A 24313-nucleotide genomic window follows, 5' to 3' on the forward strand; every position below is an offset into this window, starting at 1 on the left:
AAAAATATTTGCATTTACATATTTATGATAAGCTACGTTTTATTGTAGTGATTATCACAGAGCTTTTATTGGGCACCTATTGTGAGCCAGGTACTGTGCTAGTTTCTTTGAATGTGTTTTTAAATTTAATGATAATACTGCCGCTGTGGAGAGCAGTATTATCATTCCCAGTTTGCATGTAAGGACATGAAGGTTCTAATTGTGCCACTTGCTCAGGATCACTAAGCCAGTAGGAGACTGAGTCAGATTTTAAACCCAGACTTTGAAATTTTTTCTATGACTTCTTTAGACTACGTGGACCTGGAGTGATTTGGTCCAACAGATATCCACCAAGTGCCAGGCCCTGCATTGGGCAAACAGAACAGAGATGCCCCTGCCTGAATGGAAGTGTATAAATAGGTGCACGGGTGTGTGGAAAGACGGATAAAAATAAATGATGGGGAGAATGCATACAATAATGAGATGCAACCGGAGGGTAAGTGAGTGAGTGACCGAATGAGGGAGGAAATGGAATGGTTAGGGAGGGAATGAATGGATGGATGGATGGACGAGTAGATGGAAGGATGAATTAAAGAATGAATGAATGAATGAATGAATGAATGAATGAATGAATGAATGAAGAGGTATTGAGGCTGCCCTACCTGAATCCGAAGCGCCAGTCTCCCGGCTGCTGCCGGGTGGGTGGACGGGCGGCTACTCCACACAGTACGGTAGACGCGGGCCGCTCCTCCTCGAGCCCCGCTCGCGCCTCCTCCTTCCCTCCCGCCCCCTCCTCGTCCTCCTCCTCCTTCGTCGCCCGCCCGCCGGCCGGCCGCCCGGACCCCAGTCCCCGGCGGGCGGGCAGAGGAGGCGGCCGCCCCGCTCTACTGCGCTGGCCCCGCCGCAGCCGCCCGGCGCGCAGCGATGCGCAGAGGGGCCGCGCCGCCCGGGGGCCGCCGCCGCCGCGCCGCACCATGAAGCTCCGCAGCAAGGCGGCGGCGCTGCTCCTGCTCGCGCTGGCCGCGCTGCTGCTCGCGCTGCTGTCTCTGCGCGCCAGCCGCGCCGAGCCCCCCGCGCCGCCCGCGCGCCCCGCGTCCGCCCCGCAGCGCCACCCCGCGTCGGCCCCCGCGCGCCTCCCGGGCCCGGGCGCCTTCCCGGGGGCCGGTCCGCGCGCTCGGCGGCGCCGGCCCCCGCGTCCGCGCCCCCGAGCCGGCCGCCGGGGTGCCGCGAGCCTGGAGAAGTTGGCGAGGTGAGTCGTGGCAGCCCCAGAATCCCCTCTGGGACCCGTGTCTCACTCCCTCAGCCGGTGCCGAGTCCAGGGGAGGCTTTGGGCTGGAGGGACGGACTCCCAAGTTCACCCGCGGGCTGCCCACTTCTGTTTCTTGCTCCGCTGGAAAGTAAGAGCCACCTTCGTGGAGTCCTGTTGACAGCCCAGTGCTGTTGATCACGTACATTTTTGAAAGAGAAGTGTCAGGGAGGGTGGCTTATATATTACATTTCTTAACAGTCAGGGCAAGGCGTGTGTTTGCATTCTTGCAAACGTGCGCCCTTTGTTTAATCTTTCAAAAGCCATCACGATGCAAGAATGCTTTATCTAATTCTCATGTTTCACTGGAGGATTTTTTTTTTTATATATATACCAAAAACTTAGATGTAACTGAGTTGGAAAAGTTAGATGTTTACCAAAGACTAGCTGCCTCTCATTGAACCTTGAATCGCCCTGTGCTTAGAACAGAAGAGGCACTCGACCTAAGTTTATTAAAAAGTTTTCTTCTTGGAAGGAGCGTGGCGTGGCACGGGCAAAATAGAGTGATGGTTTCCCTGTTCCTCGTTGTGTTTCAGACTTAAGTACGGTCCAAGTGTCTTACAAGCAAAACATCTTAACCTTTGACATTATGTTTGATATTCTCTTTCTCTGCGTGGAGTTTAACCCGCCACAGCTTTTCATCGGAGCGTTTTATCTTTGTCCTCAGGGTTGCTGGACCGCCCCCAGGTTAGGGATTTGCGTTCATTTCCTTTGTTGTGGAGAGCTTTTTAACAATCCCCTTGCAGCGAGTCTGTTTCCTCTGCCCTTTGGAAGCTGGTGATGTTTGTAACTGCTGTTGCTGCGTCTGCGTGTGCTGGGCTCTTTAATTACTTGAACTGAGTTGAAGAATTCTTTTTGGCTGTAATGACTAAATCTGTTTTGCCGCTTTTACTGTAAGAGAAAAGACACAAAACCTCAAGAAGTAGCTGTGTCAGCTTTTGTTTCTCTTCTGCCTCATAATAAATGTACAGATGGGTAGTGACAAGTTTTAGAGGGGGAAAAAAACCCCAATGATCTACAGAGTCGCTTTTAAGCCGTTAGAGCCATTTACGGCATTTTATGAATGTATGCATACTTTAAGGCTATATCTGTTAGGAACTGAGGTTTCTTAGAATGTATTATGTTAAGGTTCAACTGCAAGTTTACTATGATTTGGAGTGGATGGTACAACTTTTACTCAATAATAATTGACGCCATTTAACATAGCTAATAACCTTTTGCCAGGTACAGTGCTCACAGGGGTATGTAAAGATAGTCATTGTTGACATATACCGTGCATATATTAACCATGTCAACTACACGGCAACCCTATGACAGTGGTTCTCAAAGTGCAGTCTGAACCAGCAGCAGCCGTGTCACCTGGAGACTTGTTAGAAATGCAGATTCTCAGGCCCTACCCTAGCCCCATGAAATCAGAACCCCTTGGGATGAGGTCAGTAATCCGTGTTCTAACAAGCCCTCCTATTGTTTCTAACACACACCAGCGTTTGAGAGCCTGCTCTATGAAGTAGGCACTAATATCATCCCCATTTTACAGTTAAGGAAGGTAATGCACACAGTTTAGCCGCCTGTTCAAGGTTCATAGATCACGTGTGATAGATAAGGATGAAGATTCAGGCAGCCTGGGCCCCGTACATTCTTACCTGCTATGCTGATGTCCTATGCTAACTAGTCTTGCCTGTGTTTCGTAAGTTTTTCTGAGATTTTTCTAAAGAAACATCATAGATTTTTATAGCGGTCTCATTCTTCAAGGTATTGGGAACATGGGACAGCATCTTCTTGTCTCTATCTTGAACAAATTGGCTCTGACTAGGAAGAGATCATGAACAGAATCCAGATGGATGTTTTAGGAAAGGACTATTTCCATGAGCAGCAGTAGCTCCTGAAGCCATTTTTCTTTTTGAACATATCTCTTATATCATCATGGAAGTCATGGCCAACACCATAGGAATATAGAACAAAATTTAAAAACTCAGGGCAGAGTGGAAAACAAAAAAGCCACCAGAAGTCTCAAGCTCAAATGCATAAAGATGAAAGTCTAGTGTCCTCTGGAGAAGTTGACATTTTCTGGGACGTAATAACTTTTTTTTTTTTTTTTTTTACTACCTGGACAGAAATGGCGACAGAAGATTCTGAGACACTGAGGGAGCAAAAGGAAAGATCTCTGCATGGGCTCCTTTATTGCTTTCCTAATCCTGCTTGGGTTAAATTTTTGTGGTTTAGAAGGAATTTCATTTTAGGGAGGGAAAAGAAAGCCTCGTGTTTTTAGAAATTGGGTGCTTTAATCTCGTTATGTGGCTAGAATCCAGAAGAGATGAAGGTTACGTGATCTCATTTCTCGGGCCTGGGGAGTAGTGAGAGCAAGCTTGCAGTTGGATGTGATACAGTCCACCACCTGCTGACCATCCGTGGACCCGGCTGCCTTGCCTCCCCCAGGGTACTGTTGGAAGTGAAGTTCTGCCACGTCAGCGCAGGAAACATAGCCCTCTCCTTCCACATCTTGTTTTCATTTCAGAGAAGTTTCCAGGGACTTGCCTAGTTAGCAGACAGACCCTACAATTTTATAACTAGTCATTTGTATGCAATCTGTCCTGCGGTGGCCTCTCCTCTCTATAAATATAAAGCCCGGAGGTAAGGTCTAAGCTTTTAGGTCAGGGGTGGGATCTGAAAATGGATACCACGATCTAAGTAGCAGTTCCAAGCACACAAGCGAAATGAAATCTTCCTTTTGTTTTGGTTTATTCGTGATTTATACCTGGCTGACTTCCATAGAGAATTTGAGATGACTTTCAGTAAAAAAAAACATATATAATAAGGCCATTGAAATCATCATAAAAAATGAAAAGTCATAAAAAGGAGGAGGAAATAAGCACTGTTTGTCAAAAACTGAGCCACCATTGTTATGAGGATTAAGTATTAAATTTAGCTTTAAGCTTCCTGGCAGCCATGTCAAAAAGAGAATCACGATGGGCTACCTTATTTTCACTGAATGATAAGAGGAAGAGTTGCTCATGAGGGATGATTTGGTTTTCATGGAAATGAATTCCAAAAAGAATTTTACTGGAGAGTAAACTTTAGCCGACTGTCTCTCCAGTTTGCTTCTGAAAACCTCCTCTGTGGGCCTACGTATGCTAAATGCAGTTGAATAGCACTGCTAATCAGTGCAATGTAGAAAAGAATTTGGCATCTCGAGGCCAGAAAATTGGGTTCTAGTCCCCAAGCCATTTCACCTTAATTTCCTCATCTGTGAACTGAGCACATCAATCCAAAAGTTTTCCAAGATCTCTTCCAGCTCTGACAGTTGATGATCCCGTGATGAGATCATCCAGTTTAGCTGTGAAATCCCAACAATGGCTATTGCTAGGCCCTGTGTGCCATCTCTTGCAAAATCAGTTTCTCATTTATTGGCTGTAGCCTAGAACCCTTACTGATTACTCAATCTCAACCCTCTCCTGAACTTTATTCTTTTTATTCTTGCACTAGCCTGGATATTGCTGTTTTCTCTCTTAAAATATGGTTTCTACACTACTCTAAACTCTGCAGAGGTCCCCTGCCATTTTATTCTGCATTCAGCAAATGTTTATTGCACGTATATTCTGGACCAGGCACTCATTGTACAGTGGTGAAAGGAGTTGGTGCCCTCCCAGAATTTGGGAGGGATGGGGGCGGGGAGACAATAGAGAAACACGTTACACTTGGCAGCCGCCCCGGCTGCCCCAGTGAGAGGAAGTGTGTTTACTCGCTCGTCAAGAGACACCATTTCCTGCGGTTCCCTTTGGTGTCTGAGATAAGTCTTCTCAGAGGGTTCAAGCCTGAATAAAGGTCTCACTTAAGCAGCATGGTGTTACAGAGCAAAATGCCAACACTGCGGCGATCCTGTAATTGTCCGGTAGCCCCACGACACGTTGAAGGTACTGTCTGTGATATTCTGTACTGCTGAGTCTTGATTCTGTTCACATTCATTTTTGTGGATTGGTCCATGATTCCGCCTTGTATCGATCAGCAAGCCATTCTGGTTCAATCTCAAAATATATGCCCCCTCTTGGGGCACCTGGGTGGGCTCAGTCGGTTAAGTGTCCAACTCTTGATTTGGGCTCAGGTCATGATCTCATGATTCGTGAGATGGAACCCCATGTTGGGTTCTGTGCTGAAAGTGCAGAGCCTGCTTGGGATTCTCTCCCCCTCCTCCTCCCCCACTTGTGCACATGCATTCTTTCTCTCAAACTAAATAACCCCCCCACCCCCAAAAAAAAGTAAAAAAAAAAAAAATACCCCCACTCTCACCTTTTCTACTGCTGCCATGCTTACCACTGGCTTCTAACCACCATCTTTTACACGTGGACCTCCACAGCAGCACAGGATCGGGTTGGCATCCCTCCACTCTAGCACCCTCTACAGTTTGTTTTCTGTACAGCTGCTGGGATAATGTTAAAGATGGCAGACCACATCAGGTCTTTTGCTGGTGAAAGCCCTTCGGTGACAGACTTCTTGTCACTGTGAGAAAATTCAGTTTCTTAGTCCGGCCTTCAAGCCCTTGTCTGATTTCAGCCCCATTTAGGTCTCTGACATCATTTTCTACCACTCTGCTTCAGCTACACTAGCCTTCAGACACCCTCAGCTCATTCCTGCCTCAGCACTTTTTACTTGTTCTCTGTGCTGGAATATTCTTTGCTCACATCCTTGGGTTGCTAGCTCCCTTCTTTCAAACTATGCTTTCGTGTTTTCTTCTCAGACGGGTCTTCCCAGCTGCTCTAGAAAAAAGGACCCTTCCCACCATTCTCCACACCCTTACCCTGGTTCGTGTTGTTGTTTTATAGCATGCGTTTTATATGATCATTCTATTTTATTTGCTCCTTTCCTACAATGTACACTTCATGTCTTATTAATCACTGCACCTTGCCACCTAGAACAGAGTGATCTCTTAGCAGGTACTCAATACATATTTGTCAAATGACCTAATGAATGAATTCAGCACCCACCTTGTGCCAGCATTATGCTAAGATTTTACTTATATGAGTAAATTACATATTTAATAATGTTCAAAATAATCTCATAGTGAAGAACAATGAGAAGCATAGTGAGGATCTTTAATTATAAAGATCTTTAATTATAAAATCCTTAAAAGAGAGGGATTCTTTTTTCTTAAAAAAAATTTTTTTTAAGTTTATTTCTTTTTAATGTTTTTACTTATTTTTGAGACAGAGAGAGACAGAGCATGAGCAGGGGAGGGGCAGAGAGGGAGAGAGAAATCCCAAGCAGGCTCCATGCTGTCAGTGCAGAGCCCTATGCAGGGCTCAAACCCATGAACCCTGAGATCATGACCTGAGCAGAAATCAAGAGTTGGACATTTAACCAACTGAGCCACATGGGCTCTCCAATAGATGTTAATTGTTAGTGCAGTTTGGGATTTTTAGAAAAACTGAGAAAGTAGTACAGGGTTTCCCAATACCCTGCACCCAGTTTCCTCCATCATTAAAACCTTACAGTAGTATATTTGTTATAATTAATGAATTAATAGTGTACATTATTACTAGTGTTTCGTTTTTTTTACATTTCCTTAGTTTTTATAGAATGTCCCTTTTCTGTTCCAGGATCCCAGCCAGGATAGCACATGACATGTAGTTGTCATATGTCCTTAGGCTCCTCTTTATTGTGGCAGTTTCTCAGACTTTCCTTGTTTTTGGTGACCTTGAGAGTTTTGACGAGGTCAGATATTTTGTAGGATGCCCCACTATTGGAATGTGTCTAATGCTTTACTCATTATAGTACTAAGTTATGGGTTATTGGGAGGATAGCCGAGAGGTAAAGTACCATTTCCATCACATCATATCAAGTGTATACGCTATTGACATGATTTATGACTGCTATTATTGGCCTTCATCACCTGGGACAGGTGGTGTGTATTTGTTCAGGTTTTTCTACTGGCAGCTTGCCCTTCCCCCCACTCCCTTTCCATACTGTGAAACTTAGAAGGAAGTTTCTGCACAGCCCACACACCTGAAGAGTGGGAAGTGATGCTCTCTCTCCCTCCTTGAAGGTAGAGTATCTATATAAATTATTTGAAATTGTCCTGCAGGGGAGATTTGATTCTTCTCCTCCATTTATTAATGTATTTAGTCATTATATCACTATGAGCCTGTGGATATTTATTTTATACTTTGAGTTACAAGCCAGTAGGACTATTTTGTTGCTGGAATTGTTTCTTTATTGGCCATCAGGAGCTCTTACAGTTGGCCTTTGTTCTTCTTTGACATAATCCCATCGGTGTGTTTTTGGTTTTTGTTTTCATTTCTAGTTTTTTGAGCATTTCCTTACTCTCTGGCCCTACAGGATGCCCCAGGCTCGTCTTGTATATTTTTCTGCTTCAGTTTTTGAATCAGCCATTTCTTCAAAGGGCCCTGATTCCTCTTATTGGAGCCTGGTATTAGAAACCAAGATCTGGGTATGAGGCATGCTAGTTGCTACCGGGATACCATTTCTTTTAGACCCTCACAGCTGACAGATCAAAACATGTATGTGTTAATACTAGCCTACTTATTTACACATATACATATTTCCATATGTAACCGCCTCTGTGTTAAGCTAAACATTACTACCTGGACCATTATAGCTTCCTTCCCTTACCTGTTGGGGAGAGAGAATTTTTTTGGTTCCCCAAGCCCCAGTTTTTTCACATCTCATTGACTTTGATTGGCTTAAATGCCTGTGGTATGGAGAAGGGACTGGAAAGGAGTGGAGGGGTAGGATAGGATTGACTACTTGACTGAAACCGAGCAAAACCCAACACCTGAGTTAGAGATGAGGCCATGACCACCCAAACCACCTGGGGAAGGTGATATGGTAGATCTTATGATTGGCTCCAACCTACATTCCTCCCACCCCTTGCAGTTTGTGGGTGGACCATACATACCTCCAGGAGATGGTCTACACCAGGCCCCACCACTTTCATGGTATGAACTGCATGTATCTAGGACTGAAACATTCAATAAATTCATTTCTTGGCAATGGTTATTGGTCCACAGGTGTTACCTGACCCAAGTTGACCGAATCGACAGACATATTTTATATTATTAGATGAAAGACTCCATGTGCTAGATATGGACAAGGAAATGAATAGTCCTAGTTACTACCATAATTCTTGTAGCAGCACCTTTAGGATGAAGCCATCACTGTGAGCAGTAGAATAGAAAGGAGAATATGGATCCTTGAGGACATCGCTGAGTCCAAGAATCAGCGAATCCTGACTCCTGCCCTGTCTTGGGCCCTCTAGTTACATACTTTGGAGTTGAGGTTTCTGGCATTTTTATCCAAAGTCATCTTGCCCAAACCAGATGGTTCTTCAGATCAAAATCTGCTGCTGTTGATGGAGAGAAAGGGGAATGGTTGCACGGAGCACATAGGAAATGAATGTCCACCACACCATAGAGCAACCATTTTGTGCCTTCAACCTTGTCCCAGTTGGCAGGTGATTCAGAGATAGGTTCTTGGGCCAAATTAGACCCTTTCTTAGGGATTTAAAAAATTGGAGCAGAGACAGTATAATGGCAAACTGTTTCTAGTGGCTAAGACTAAGGTATGAAATTCAGGATTGACAGCCATGTTTCTGCCATGTGGAGAAAGTTGGTGTGCCCTGAGAGTACATGAACCCGAAGTGAGAAACTACACAGAGCAATGGGGGTGGGGGGCGAGGCCTAATGTTGTTCCCAAGGCCAGCTTCTGCCCCTTGCTGACCATGTTGTTTCATCCCTTTCCTAGAATCTGTGAATTGAGTTTCTGTCACTTACCACCAAGGAGTTCTGACTAATTTCGATACGTAGCTACTGCTTTTAACACCTTCACTAAGTTCAGTAAATAGTAGCTATAGTGACTCTTATCCCCATACACATTCACAGATGAGATTCTTTGGAAGAAAATTTGACAACAGATTTTGTTTTTCCCTTTGGAGATAACTCCCTTCACATTATCTCACTGCAAGAAAATAAAAGAATTATATATGTTATATATTTTACTACCATTTAAAATATTTCTTAGAAAAGAGAAAATAAGAGATTTCTGTTGAAGAGGAAATTCCTTTTGTGTTCCTTTCCAAATCTTCCCCAGCACTTGATTTATTCCAGATCATGAAATTCTAAAAATTGCCCCTGGAAAGAGGAATTTCTTGACTTGATGCCTTTATTGGGACTCCTTGATTTTGTGCCAGCAAAGAGTGACTTTGATATATATGAAGGTGATGTTTTGACGTTTGCCCATGCTCCCCCCCCCCCAACCTCTTTTGGCAACAGACAGACTGAAATGGTCTAGTAGAAATTCATCACGGTACCATTTAGAATCCAAGCTTTACATTAAGTAAGAGACAATGGAGAACACGACCCCTTTTCACGGGGAAGGAAACTGAAGTCCAAAGAGGTAAAATGATAATAATAATGTACATAAAGTACCTAGCACAGGGCTAGCTCGTGGTGGCTGCTCAACAAATGACTCATTGTTCCAAGTACTGTTATTATCCACTGTTGTTTATTAGTCAGGAACTGAATCTTAACTAGACCCAGCTAACTGGCAGTCTAACTTTGAATTATTCCTCCTTGGCAAATCATGGCTTTCTCCTAAGTTCAATGATGAAATGAACTATCACAGGTAGAATGCTGGCACAGTATGTAGCACGCAAGAAACTCTCAGCAAACGGGAGCTGGGGCTCAGATGCAGATTAGGGCAGGCTTTTCTTGGATTATGAATTAAGGAAATCAAGACTCAGCTTTCATATGTGATAAATAATACAGGGGCACCTGGGTGGCTCAATTGGTTAAGCATCTGCCTTCGGCTCAGGTCACGATCTTGTGGTTCGTGAGTTCGAGTCCTGGATCCTCTGTCCCCTTGTCTCTGCCTCTCCTCTGCTCATGTTCATTCTCTCTCTCTCTCTCTCTCTCTCTCTCTCTCTCTCTCTATCATAAATAAACATTAAAAAAAAAAATAATACACCACCCCCAGTCTTCTGATCCTCAGTAGAAGCTGAAGGAGTAGATTAGGGAGGATCGTTTTGACTGCCTCTCAGGCAGTTGGACTGTTGATCTGGAGAGTGTCAAGCCTGGAATAGTGGCTCTCTGTAGCTTTGATGTCTCCTCAAGGGCAGGGAGCTATTGTTTGCCAGCTCAGAAAAGTGGAGGGTGAGTGAAGCGTTCACGTTCATGTGCATAGAAATTAGGAGGTTGTTCTCGGGGCACCCAAATGCAGAATTTTGTCCACTGTCGCTGCTATTCAAGGGGCCTGCCTCTCCAGGTTGAGCTTGAAAAGGCTCTGCATTTTCCTCCCTCCAGTTTGGTGAGACTCACGAGGACCTCAGCTGTCTGGCTGCCAGCCTTAAAGTAACAAGCTCTGATGTTCGAGTATCAGATTTTACCCCTCAGGGAGAATGGGTTGTTAGGAATTCCTGCCTTATTTTATTTTATTTTTTTTTTTCCTTTTTAGAGAGAGAGGGACTCTCAAGCAGGCTCCATGCTTAGCTTGGAGCTCGACACAGGGCTCAATCCCACGACCTTGGGATCATGACCTGAGTGGAAATCAAGAGTCTGACTGAACTACCCACGGGCCCCCAAATTGCTGGCTTAGAAGAAACACAAGAGAAGTTGGAAATACATTGGAAATTGGCATTTTAGAAGAAACATTTAGAGTTTAAAAAGTGTACAAAAACTTCAAATCTGATCTGCAGTAAGATAGAGTACTGATACTGCAGTAAGATAGAGTACTGATATGCTTTTTACTGCTCTGCCTAGCCTGTTTTTATCATGGATTTGAAATAGAGAAAAATAAAGGCTTCCTATACATTTCAAGTTATTTAATAATAACAATGATGGTAATAACTAATATTTAATGAAGACTTAAAATATGCAATGCTGCTGTATGAAGCACTTCCACGCATTATTTCATTTCACCTTCCTAAAAGCCTACGAGGTACTATTACTGGATAGGTCAGAACACTTTCTGTTGCAAGAGTTAGAGTCTCAGCTCATCAGCTTATACCACTTAGTCATAAAAGGGGGTTTACTGGATCAGTGCATGGGCACCTTGGATGGCTCAGTCACTTGAGCATCTGACTGTTGATTTCTGCTCAGGTCATGGTCTTGGGGTCGTGGGTTTGAGCCCCAAGTCAGGCTCTGCACGGAGCTTGGAGCCTGCTTGAGATTCATTCATTCTCTCTCTTCCTCTCTCTCTCTCTCTCTCTCTCTCTACCCCTCCCTCCCTCCGGCCAACCCTCCCCCACTCACATTCTTTCTCTCTCTGTCAAAAAAATAAATAAACTCTCTTAAACTTAAAAAAAAAAACAAAACAAAACAGCTGTAAAGTGCAAAGGTTACAGGTATATCCCGGATTTCTAGCCATCTTGCCTCTGTCTTCAACGTTTTTGTTTTTTTTTTTTTTTTTTTTTTATTTATTTGTGGGACAGAGAGAGACAGAGCATGAACGGGGGAGGGACAGAGAGAGAGGGAGACACAGAATCGGAAACAGGCTCCAGGCTCTGAGCCATCAGCCCAGAGCCTGACGCGGGGCTCGAACTCACGGACCGTGAGATCGTGACCTGGCTGAAGTCGGACGCTTAACCGACTGCGCCACCCAGGCGCCCCTTGCCTCTGTCTTCAATCTCTGCTGCCTTCTATGTGGCCACACCCTCACGTGGGTTTCTCCATTGGAGAATTCCAGCAGGTCTGGGCTTACCTTTTCCTCCTTCAGTCACTGCCAAAGGAAAAACTTCATCCAACGAGAGTCCCAGAGTTGCCTCTATTGACCTGATATGGATCCCATGCATATCTGATTGTTGATGTCATTGCCTAGGGAGTGGATGAATCAGCCCCTCCAAACCTCATGGACTGAGAGCAGAAAAGGAATGGTTTCCCCAAAAGACAATTAAGGTTCTCTTATCAGAAAGAAACTCTTGGAAATGGATGCTAGTAAGAAACACCAAAACCAGAAGCAGATGTCCACTATAATCAGTATGCCCATTTTACAGATGTGGAAATTGAGGGTTAGAGGTGGTTAAAGCATTTGCCCGAGATGGAGCAGCCAAGAATTTGAAGCCAGGCCCATGTGCTTTTGAAGTCAAACTGCTTATCACCATGCTGTCCTTGGGAACAGATCTTGCAATTTGAACTACTCGATTGCTTTCTAGAATCCCTTTGAAGAAGATCCTTTGATAAAGTCTCTCTTTATTTTCAAAGATTTTTTGTATTTGTAAGGGAAAAATAGGCTATAAAAATTATCCCTTAAAAATGTCTTAATGTATTTACATAGTTATATATACACATTCACATATATTGAATGTAACTCTGGAAGGTTATTCCATTGTATGTTAACAGTGGTTATGGAATTGGAATTATGGTGCCCCCCCCCTTTGGCTTGTCTGTATTTAAAATTTTTTCTGTGATGAATGTTTGCATTCCTTTTTTTTTTTTTTTTTTTTTTTTTGCATTCCTTTTATAACTTACAAAATAAGTTAAAATATATAAATTATAAAAATTAAAAATCCCTTATTTTTAATCCTAGGAGGATGGAAATTAAATGGAGAGACCATTTCTCCTCCCCTTAAGTTGGTGTTTCATGTTCTTTTTTCGGAAATGGGCTAGAAGTGTCCATTTGCAGAATATGTAATCCTCATTCTTTTCCCTCGTATGTCACCAGCCATTTATTTATCTCAAACTAGCACTGCTAGTTCATATTTTACCATCTCAATAACAGCTTAATTTGAAAAGAAGAGGGAGATGGAGAAATAGAATCTCTTGTGTGTCAGAAACAATCATAAGGGGAACAAATGAAATGAGAATTAGTCCAGGCAGTATCACAGATTTAGAGGGAGAGGAATATGTATAAATACGTTTGTGCATGATGTCAGGTAATGGCGGATGCATGGGTTACGAAGGCAGAGTTGGTAAAGGTGTGCATTGAGCATCCTGCCCCGGGGGGCTGTGCATGGATCGGGTCTAAAATCCTATCCAAGCTCAGATCACTGAGTGTCGAGCCCTGAGTACAGATAAAGGGTTTATTTGCCCGAAGCAGGCTCCTTTTCTAGATCACTGGTGTATAGCTCCAAATAGAGCATAATGATGAAATAATTTTTTGAGAGAATCTCAAAAAAAAAAAAAAAAAAAAAAAAGCTCCAGCTTTTCAAAGTCCAGCTTCCTGAGTCTGAATCCTTGCATTGCCACTTACTCACCATAAAGGAGGTATATGTGTCCAAGGGTTTCTAAAAGCAGACACGCACACATATAGACATATAGATAAGAATGACAACTTCAGGCTTTGAACATCTCCTATGTTTTGAACCTAGACTTTGTTTAGGAGCACAGCCATATTTTAGATATTGTGATCCAAACTAAAAATATGCTATTCGTAATCGAGCATACTTATCAAATAATTGTATTATGCACTCCCCCCCCCCCAGCAGTTTTTTGGCACTGTGTACACACTATTCGTATAATAGCATGGCTTCAAGGCAAACGTCAGCTTCTCTGCCTATCGTGGAAGATTAATGATACTTGATTTAACTCCAAACCATGGGTCATTAAAAGTGATTTAACTGTTAGCACGGTCCTCAGCGTCATGTCTGGGTTTCTAAGTGAAGGCTGTACTCACAGCTCCAGCAGGGAAATTTTTTGTCAGGGGACGAACGTGTTCCCAGACCTGTGGTTTGCAGGGAACTTTATTAGTGTCTCTCACTGCCAACATGTAACGTGGATATAATTACCCATTACCAGACTCCTTCCAGGGGCTGAATCGAGGTGTTTCCACTTCTAAACTGCCACTCTGGCCTCATCTGCAGACCTTCTGCAGGTTCCAAATAGCTATGGTTTCATCTGGAAGGATTCCGCTTGGGAGGGAATCTATTCTTCCCCTACATGTGATTTCTTCAAATTCATCTTCTGCCCTTTTTCCCCCCAAAATATTTCTATATTTCCTTCCCTCTTAAAACAAGTTACCAACAGCACGGTTTTAGACTGTATTTAAAATTTTTTTTCTTTCTAATGTTTATTTATTTACTTATTTTTGAGAGACACAGAGAGACAGAATGTCAGTGAGGGAGAGGCAGAGAGAGAGGGAGACACGGAATCCAAAGCAGGCTCCAGGCTCTGAGCTGTCAGCACCAAGCCCGACAAGAGACTCGAACCCACAAACTACGAGATCATGATGTGAGCAGAAGTTGGATGCCCAATCGATGAGGCACCCCTGTGCCCCAGACTGTATTTTGAAGAACTGGGATTTTCTGCGAAGCTTCCACTGCTTGTCTGTATCACAGCATCAGGTTTATCTGAGTTAATTTAGCTTGTCAGTTCAGGAGAAGCCCTGGTAAGAGAGGTAGCAAGAGACAGCAGGAAAGAGGGTCTGAGTGCAACCAATTACTTGCTTTAATAATTCAGTGTGTTTTGCAGTAATAGGCTACAAAGTAAATAGTGCTACACATAAGTGCCGTATTTCATTATTTATACACTCCAGAAATTGAAGTTTAATTAAGTCACACTCCTGAGACTTTTAACGATTAAGGAGACGCCTCGTGTCGGACAGTGTGGGGCTGGTGAGGCAGCTCTCCCTCTGAGCCTTCTCTGAATATCATTTTTCGTTTGTACAGGGAGGGGTTGAGCCAGGACAGTTGAGGCAGTGTTTTCCAAACTGCAGGCAATCCCGCATCAGAGCCATCATTCTTATAATATGGCTCTACTACCATTGCTAACCTGAAACATTAAAAAAAAAAAAGTTGTCATTAAACATCAGTGATTTATTTACTTAATTAATAGCTTGATAGCGATACAATCCAAATACCCTTTTGAGGTGTACAAGACAGTGGTTTTTTAGTTTTTTTGCAGAGTCGTGCAACCATGACCACATCTAATTTCAGAATATGTTCTTCACCCAAAGAAGAAACCCTGCACCCAGTAAGCAATCAGTCCACATTTGCCTCTTCCCCTAGTCCCTGGTAACCACTAATCTGCTTTATGTCTGTATGGATTTTCCTCTCGTGGACTTTTCCTGTGTATGGAATCATCAATATGCGGTCTGCTGTATTTCCGCAAGGTTCACACTTGTTTAAGGTTCATCCATGCTATAGTTACGTCACCACTTCATTCCTTTAATTGACAAATCGTTTTCCATTTTATGGATATGCCACCTTCTGTTTGTCCATTCATCAGTTGGTGGACTTTTGGGTTAGACTCTTTGGCTATTATGAATAATGCTGCTGTGAACCCTTGTATACAAGTTTGCGTGTGGATGTATGTTCTCATTTCTCTAGGGTAGATAACGTAGGACTGGAATTGTCAGGTCACATGGTGGCTCTGCGTATAGCCTTCTGCAGCACTGGGGAACTGTTTTCCAAAGTGGCTGCACCATTTTACAGCCCCACTAGCAGTGCGTGAGGGTTCTAATTTCTGCACATTCTAAGTTTATTCATTTATTTTTGAGAGAGAGGTGGGGGAGGGGCAGAGAGAGAATCTTAAGCAGGCCCCGCCCTCAGGGCAGAAGCCAGTGTGAGGCTCACCATCGGTGAGATCATGACCTGAGCCAAAATCAAGAGTTGAGCGCTTAACTGACTGAACCGCCCAGGCACCCTCTTAGTGTATTTATTTTAGGGGAAACTTTTCTATCGCGGCCATGGATTGTCGGCAGTAATGTAAATAAGAAATAATCATCAAAGGAGACACTGAGAAGATGAAACAACGTTGCGCATTTCTAACTTGGCCGTTGAAGGTTCTGTATCTGAGTTCTGCTGTCTTTTTAGTTGAAAGGGAGGATTAGGCAACATTAGAAAGCTGTTCAAGACATGTTAGCACCAAGCTGAGACTCTCTCATTGACATTGTTGAAAAAGAGCCGGAAGTGGAATAGCTTTCTCACTCAGACTCAGAGTGATTTGATGCGGTGTCTTAATGATAATTGTAACTGACACATCACCCTCTAGAACATGCGGAATTTGGAGGCACAGATGCCGTATGCAAACCCATCTCATCGTGTTTCCACAGTCGGCTCCATGATTATGTCATACAAATACTCAGAGGTGTAGGGGATCGTGTTTGTTACATTTGGGGGGGTTGTTTTTTCTCATGGTATGGTGTTTTCTAATAACTCTTGGGTAAATTTGAGAAACTGTCAAGGTTACTACATTCTTGATAGGATGATGACCCACTAATGTCATTTCTGGGAATGTGGTCAAAGGACATAATGAAAAGAAGAAAACAGAATGTTGGCACCCACATGTTTAGTGTCAGACTTTTTTTTTTTTTTTTAATGTTTATTTATTTTTGAGACAGAGAGAGACAGAGCATGAATGGGGGAGGGTCAGAGAGAGAGGGAGACACAGAATCTGAAACAGGCTCCAGGCTCTGAGCTGTCAGCACAGAGCCCGACGCGGGGCTCGAACTCACAGACTGTGAGATCATGACCTGAGCTGAAGTCGGACGCTTAACCGACTGAGCCACCCAGGCGCCCCCAGACTTTTTTTTTTTTTTTTTTAACGTTTATTTATTTTTGAGACAGAGAGAGACAGAGACAGAGCATGAACGGGGGAGGGTCAGAGAGAGGGAGACACAGAATCTGAAACAGGCTCCAGGCTCTGAGCTGTCAGCACAGAGCCCGACACAGGGCTCGAACTCACGGACCGCGAGATCATGACCTGAGCTGAAGTCGGCCGCTTAACCGACTGAGCCACCCAGGCGCCCCCAGACTTTTTTTTTTAAATACGACAGAACAGTTGGAAACACCCAACAAAAGGGAAATGCTGATAAGCTGTGGTGTTTTAGTTGGAGGGAATAGTAGAGAGGCAGTGAAAATGATGGTTCTAAAGACTTAGAAAGTGACAAGAAGAATAAAAATCAGAAGAGAAACATAGAATATAAAATTGAAAACAAAAAAAAAATTGAATGCATACTATTAATATAGCTGTGAAAATATGTATTCAGTGGAATAAAGACCAGGATATAACATGTAAAAAGTAGTCATATAGGGCAAGATCCTTTTTCATTTACCAACTTTAATATTTCAACACATCTGTTTTATATTTTTTAGTTGGAAGTGTACATTGTGTATTTTTTCTGATCTTTTTTATTTTTTTTATTATCAGTTTTTTTTTTTAATGTTTATTTATTTTTGAGACAGAGAGAGACAGAGCATGAACGGGGGAGGGGCAGAGAGAGAGGGAGACGCAGAATCGGAAGCAGTCTCCAGGCTCTGAGCCATCAGCCCAGAGCCCGACGCGGGGCTCAAACTCACGGACCGTGAGATCGTGACCTGAGCTGAAGTCGGACGCTTAACCGACTGAACCACCCAGGCGCCCCTGATCTTTTTTATTTTTTAAATTTTTATTTATTTTTGAGAGACACAGAGCACGAACAGGGGAGGGGCAGAGAGAGAGGGAGACACAGAGCTGGAAGCAAGCTCTAGGCTCTGAGCTGTCAGCACAGTGCCCGACGTGGGTCTCAAACCCATGAACTGCGAGATCATGACCTGAGCTGAATTCGGAGACTTAACAACTGACTGAGCCACTCAGGCATCCCTATTCTGTTCATTTTTTTAAAGATAGAGATTTTTTGTTTACTTACATGGCCTTATTTTGATGGTATATAATGTGCCCTTGATATAAATTAAAAGGAAAGAATTTGTAACCACCAGCAGAAATAAGATTTTGGAAGAAAATAAGCAAAAACTGACAGAGAATAAAAGGGAGGGTGTTCCTTTGATGAGGTAGTCAGGGAAGCTCATCCTGCTGTTTAAAAGAAAAGGAGGATCTGAGCAAAGGGAAGAATATTCCAGGCAGAGGACACAGTTTGTTGTAAAGGTCCAGGATGTGAGCATAGCACTGGGTGTCTCAGGTAGAAAGAAGGAAAGGTGGTGGGTGCAGAGGTCACGAAACACAAGGGTCAGGAGGCTCGAGCATCTTCTGAACAGTGGGTGAAGTCCTCAAGAATGCTAGCAGGGATTGGTGGGGGAAGGAATTCTGTGAGTGAGGAGCTAAGTCTCAGGAAGCTGGGAGATGCCAGCAAGAAAGAGAAGGTAGAAGAGTTTTTATCTACAGACTTCACTCTGAAGACACGTGCCATGTCTGGGTGTAGCAGTGAGAAACAAGGAGGACACCAGTCCTCTTATTGCCCCGGGGGCTCCCGGGGCAGGGGAGGAAGAGCAGCCTCCACTTGGAGGTTCTGCTGGGGGGGTGGCATCCTCACAAAGCGGCCATGTTTTCATTAAGTCAGGATGCGAAGAGAATTCCCTAAGGAAAAGCTGAGCATAGAGTGGGTTTTCCTGAGTGCCTGGAGGGAGAGTTTGGGAGAGAAAGGGGAGGTGACAGGTCAGCTCAGATCTTTAGTTCTTGGCTATAGCTGAACTATGGGTGGTTGTGGTACAACTGTGTTAATAAGCAAGCTCCAGGATCTCTCCCAAGCCCCACTGATTCGGAATCTCTGGGGTGTGGAAGTTTGCATATTAACAGGCACCTAGCATGACTATAATGTGCAGCTGGGTAGGGAATCCCCTGCGCTAGATGCTAATTGGTATCTCTTCCAGCTATAAAACTGTAAGAAGGATGAGCCTTTGGATCAGGGCCCTAGCACTGAGCAACAAGGAAGAAATGGATTCAGTGAGCATTTCAAAAGCTGACTCAAGGTGAGAATATGAAAGAGGTGGCGCTAGTCAAAGGGGGTTGGAAACATTTTTAAGCCCCACATTAGGACTCTTTTGTGGTTGCTACACCGTAAGTTTGTTTCCATGTGGCTTAAGTAAAAGGAAATGTATTGGCTTAAGAATCGAACTGTATCCAGTTATGGTCAGGGGCACCTGGAGGCAAGTATTCAAGTAATGCCAGCAGACATGTGACCCCACCCCACCCCCATCACCTTTTGGCTCTGCTTTCTACTGTGTTGACTCCCATTCAGATTCTACCAGTGTGGTGGCCAAGATGGGTACCATCAGTTCCCACCTTCGCTGGAAGTTCCTCAAAATCCTGGACAGCAAGTGTCTACTCCAGTCTCCTTTTATAAAGTATAAATAAGAACATAGTTAGCCATCCGTCAGAACAGTGTTCCGTTCCCTATCACCCATTCCCTGCCCAAACTCTGTAATTCAAGGCGTTAAGGAGTTTTAGGTTTGTAGACTGGACTTGCTTGATCCTCAAAGGTCTCAAGTGACATCGGAGAGGTGCTGAGTGCGTCATTGGTAGGAGCTGGTGAAAGGCACACCATTTCAGTGCCCTTAAACTTGACTATTCATTGTGATCACATGACAGAAATGCTTACTACCTGAAGCCTGAGATTTTTAATGTAATGTGAGAAGTAAGAGAGTGGGGGCAGCAAAGGTCTCGTTAATCCCAACCACTGATACTTGACCTGCCACCAGGAGAGGCCTTTATTTTTCTTTTTTAATACCTGTCACCAGACACCAAGAAAGAATGCAGTCCCTAGCCCCTGCTTTTTGTACTGTGCAGTCCCAAATCATGGAAGTCTGCAGAGAGTAGCCTGTAGGCTGCAGAGGAGGGCAAGCTTTTTTTAATTAAAAAAAAAAATTGTCTGGACACCTGGTTCAGTTGGTTAAGTGTCTGACTTCGGCCTGGGTCATGATCTCACTGTTCGTGAGTTCGAGCCCTATGTCGGGCTCTGTGCTGACAGCTCAGAGCCTGGAGCCTGCTTTGGATTCTGTGTCTCCCTCTCTCTCTCTCTCTTTCTCTCTGTGCCCCTCCCCTGCTCACGCTCTCTCTCTGTCTCTCAAAAATAATAAACATTAAAAAAAATTGTCAAGTAGTTTGGGCATACAAAATAATACAGATATTAACATAATGAATTTCTGTGTACCTAGCACTCATCTTAAGAAATAAAAATTTAGGGGCACCTGGGCAGCTCAGTCGGTAGAGCATCTGACTCTTGATATCTGCTGAAGTCATTGTATGATTGAGCCCCATGTTGGGCTCTGCACTGACAGCCTGGAGCCCGCTTGGCATTCTCACTCTCCCTCTCTCTGCTCCTGCCCTGCTCTTGCTTTCTCTCTCTCACTCTCAGAATGAAGAAATAAACTTAAAAAAATTTAAATCCCCAGAGATAACCACCATCCTGCATCTGATGTTTATCATCCTCCCGTATGTTTACTTTTACTACATGAGTCTGTGAACAACACAGAGTGCTACTTTGCTTGCTTTCAAGCTTCATCTAAGGTATTATTCTTTTGAAAGTTGCTTTTTTCCTCTTTGGCTATGTGACATTCTGGTTTGTTCATTTTCACTGCTATGTAGTATTCCTCTTAAATACATTATAGGGGCGCCTGGGTGGCTCAGTCGGTTAAGCGTCCGACTTCAGCTCAGGTCACGATCTCGCAGTCCGTGAGTTCAAGCCCCGCGTCGGGCTCTGGGCTGATGGCTCAGAGCCTGGAGCCTGCTTCCGATTCTGTGTCTCCCTCTCTCTCTGCCCCTGCCCCGTTCATGCTCTGTCTCTCTCTGTCTCAAAAATCAATAAAAAAAAAAAAAGTTAAATTAAAAAAAAACACATTACATATATTCATGTTCTCCTTTGCATGGACAGCAATGTTATTTTTAGTTCTTCACTATTACAAACCGGGCTGCTGTGAACATTGTTGCATGGGTCTTGTGTAAATGTAAAAGATTTCTTTAGGTTACATATGTAGGTGTAGGACTACAGGGCTGGAGGGTGTATGCGCATCTTCATTCCTCCTAGACATTCCCAAATGGTTGTCCAAAATGTTTGGGTCAACTTATATTGCCCCGGTTCTTTCTGAGCTGTCCCCCACACTCATATCCACTCTGAAGCTTGGATGATCCAACGTTTATTTTATTCCTTAATTTTTGCCAATCTGAAAATAAAATGGAATCGCTTTATTGTTTACATTTGTATTTCCCTGATTACTAATGTCAAAGCCTTTGTTCAAGCAGAAGCTCAATATGTAAAGCTAAACTGGACAGAGTTATTTGGAACGGGGCAGTATTTCATATTTAAGGTAGCTATGCTATTACATTGACTGTTTTCGAACCTTTGGATGATACCTGTGCTCCTAAATGGAGCATAATTTCAAGGAAACGAGTTTTCATTGAATCTTATCAGTAGCATATTTTGGCCAGTCTTTTGCATGATTTGTAACTGACTGTGATTTTAGCATTATCTGTGACACAGCCTTCTGATCCTTTTACATAAGTTATTGGGAGCTGGCTTCAATAGTAGGTATGAAAACCCACCCACAGGGCTCAGGAAGGGAAGACATCAGAGTCCTTATGGCAGGGGTCCTTGAATTTACCAGACATGCTCCTGATTGTGTATCTTTGCTCTCACTGTCTCCTCTGCCTGGAATGCTCCTCACCCAGAAATGCCCATGACTCATATCCTCACCTCCTTCAAGTTGTCGTCAGATCTCACCATCTTAGTGAGGATGTTCCCAACTTTGCACTGCATAAAAATATCTACCAGCCCATCGGCCACTCCTGTATCCCTCCCTGTTCAAGGGTATACCTCCTTCATAGTCCTTATCGCCGGATAACTTTCTATATAAGCTATTTAGTTACTATTTGCCTTGAGTGCTACTTCCTTCTTTGTCTTTCCCCTACCACCTTGACAGTGTAATTTCTTCAAGGGCAGGCATCTATGTCCGTTTTGTTCACTGCTGTCTTCCTGGTACCTAAAGCAGTGCCTGGCGCATGGTAGGTACTCAGTATAGATTTGTTGGTTAATAAATGGCCTGAAGTTAGCAAGAAAAAGAGCAGAGGGGAAAATTTCTGAGAGACACGCACAGAGAGAAAGAGAGAGAGAGAATACATGTGCCAAGACCTGGAGACAACTCAGCAGTCTGCTGACCAGAAGTGAAAATGGATAGAAAGTATGAATATGTGACTGTGGCCACGGTTATGAAGGGCTGTCCACCGAGGCTGGAGGTGCTGGAGGCAGTTGCTAGAGATGTAAATACGAGCCATGATCATCATCACTTTGGACTCAATCTTGAGGGCAGTCAGGAGCCCTTACCTTATTGTAATCAAAAGAATAACACAATACTAATTGCATTTTAGAAGAACTTCACTCTGGTGCCAACAAGAAGAAATCAGAGGGTGGGAGTTAAGGATAAGACTGGAGGCAAGTGGACCATCTAGGGAGCTGACAGAGCAATCGAGGTGAGAGAAGATGGTGGCCTCATCAGGTAGCAGGAGGAGGACGAAGAGAAGAGGACAACATTGGAAGATGCTTAGGACATCTCAAGTGTCTTCCTGTGATCCCTGAAGTCAGTGGAATCTGAGTGTCTCTCGGCATCTGGACTTCGTTGAGCTTCCCCTGAGCATGCTCGTAAGTAACTGAATTGGAAAGCTGTCCGGAGTGCCCCACCCACATCTTCACCTCTCCTCTTGATGAAAGAAATCTGGAGCAAGACTTCCATTATTCAGCAGAGCAGTGGATAATGGAGCAGTGCACTGATTGGACTCGAAGCTTTTGGAAGGAAGGTAGCATTCCTCGTCCAAGTTTCCCTGGCCTCCAACTCTTTTGTGCAAGTAAATTAGTTTCATTTGTCTCAGGGCACCTTTTCCAGGCCAACTCCTTCCAACTTGCCTGCGAATGTCTCTCAGTGGTGTGTTTGAGGCTTGGCTGCATCTCCTTGTCTGGAACAAATCTTTTATTACAAGGAAATAGCTGGATGATGATTCTGGACTCTTGGACCCTATTCCCCTCTCAGCTGTTGACTCAGTATCTGATACCTTGGTAATTTTCAGCTCAACCTGCCTCCTCTCCTGCCTGTTTCTCATTAATATGACTTACATGCTGGAGGCTGAATTTCAAGTCTACCACCTCAGGAATCTTGAGCGAGACAGTTAGGATTAACACCTGTTTCTTCAAGACTTTCCGAGGATGTGATGGAGGCACATATGTTCTTTTCTTTGCTCACCTCCTGGACTCGCATGGTTTTCCTTTGGTGCGGTGGTCATGCATTCCACCGCAACCTAAAACCATCCAGATGATGGAAGTATCATGTTGCTCGTTTCACATGGGAAAGCCACGACCCACCCTTGTCTTGTTCATGTTGCGTTCAAATCTAATTTGCGTGGTCTCTCTGAGTGTGAGCACCACAACCCCTGTGTCAGCTGTTGAAGCTTAGCAATGCTATTTCCAAACATGGGCCATTCGGCAGGCAGCAGGCACTCGACAGCTGAGTGGGGCAGAAAAAGTCTCAGACACCTAAGGCAGGCCAAACAGTGACTCATGCTGCTATTGCCAGGATAAATATGGGAATAAATGGTATTTTTCTCTAAGCAGGAAGAATTGTCAAAATGCTTATCACTTTATAAAATATAACAGATTGTGCCTGTTCATGTTTTGAAATGTTCCAACTATTCACTAGCTGGGTTGTTTTGGGTTTTTTTGTTTTGTTTTGTTTTGTTTTTTATGAGTTTAGTAATAGCTTTAATTTGTTTTTCCTCTTCCTAGGAGGCCTGGAGAACTCAGGAGTTTCCAGGCTGTGCTGCCTCCAGAGCTCTGGATCCACTTGGCCGTGGTGGCCTGTGGCAATCGGCTGGAGGAGACACTGGTCATGCTCAAATCAGCTGTACTCTTTAGCCACAGGAAGATCCAGTTCCACATCTTCACAGAAGACTCTCTGAAGCCCGAGTTTGAGAAGCAGGTGAATGTGTATAAATGGCAGCACCATGTTCCTGAGTGCAGACAGACTGCATTTTGGGAAATGCATATCCTGGTTGCTAATGTATTTCTGCTGTGGACTCAGCTGTGTGGCCATAAACTCTTGACTGTCAGTCTTACTGTTCTTACTTATAATGCGGGGATCATTACACTTGCCTTACAGAGATCGTAAGGGTTCTATGTGATGATGCCCTTGAAGCCCAGGGCTTGAGCCTCTGGTGTCGTTAACATTGTTCTTATTTGGGGGACAGGTAGCTTTTTAAAAAAATCTATTTATATATGTTTTTTGAATGACAAGTAATAGATGTTCATTAAAATAAATTCAAATGATACAGATGTTATGAATTAAAAGGTACGAGTCCTTGCTACCCTCAGTCTCACATAAGATACTATCAG

The 24313-nt window shown here is 43.8% G+C and overlaps 1 protein-coding gene across 1 annotated transcript in view; it reads left to right on the forward strand.

Annotated features, from left to right (window-relative positions):
* The first annotated feature begins 816 nt into the window (after nt 1-816).
* Nucleotides 817-24313, forward strand: part of GXYLT2 (glucoside xylosyltransferase 2) — a 96685-nt gene continuing 73188 nt past the window's right edge. The window contains exons 1-2 of the mRNA XM_053896688.1: nt 817-1228; nt 23708-23900. Coding sequence (XP_053752663.1) covers nt 954-1228; nt 23708-23900 — 468 coding nt within the window. The 5' untranslated portion in view covers nt 817-953. The remainder of the gene's footprint in view (nt 1229-23707; nt 23901-24313) is intronic.

This window comes from Panthera pardus, unplaced genomic scaffold (assembly GCF_024362965.1).
Source record: "Panthera pardus isolate Hobbes unplaced genomic scaffold, ASM2436296v1 HiC_scaffold_8, whole genome shotgun sequence".
In the NCBI taxonomy this organism is placed as follows: domain Eukaryota; kingdom Metazoa; phylum Chordata; class Mammalia; order Carnivora; family Felidae; genus Panthera; species Panthera pardus.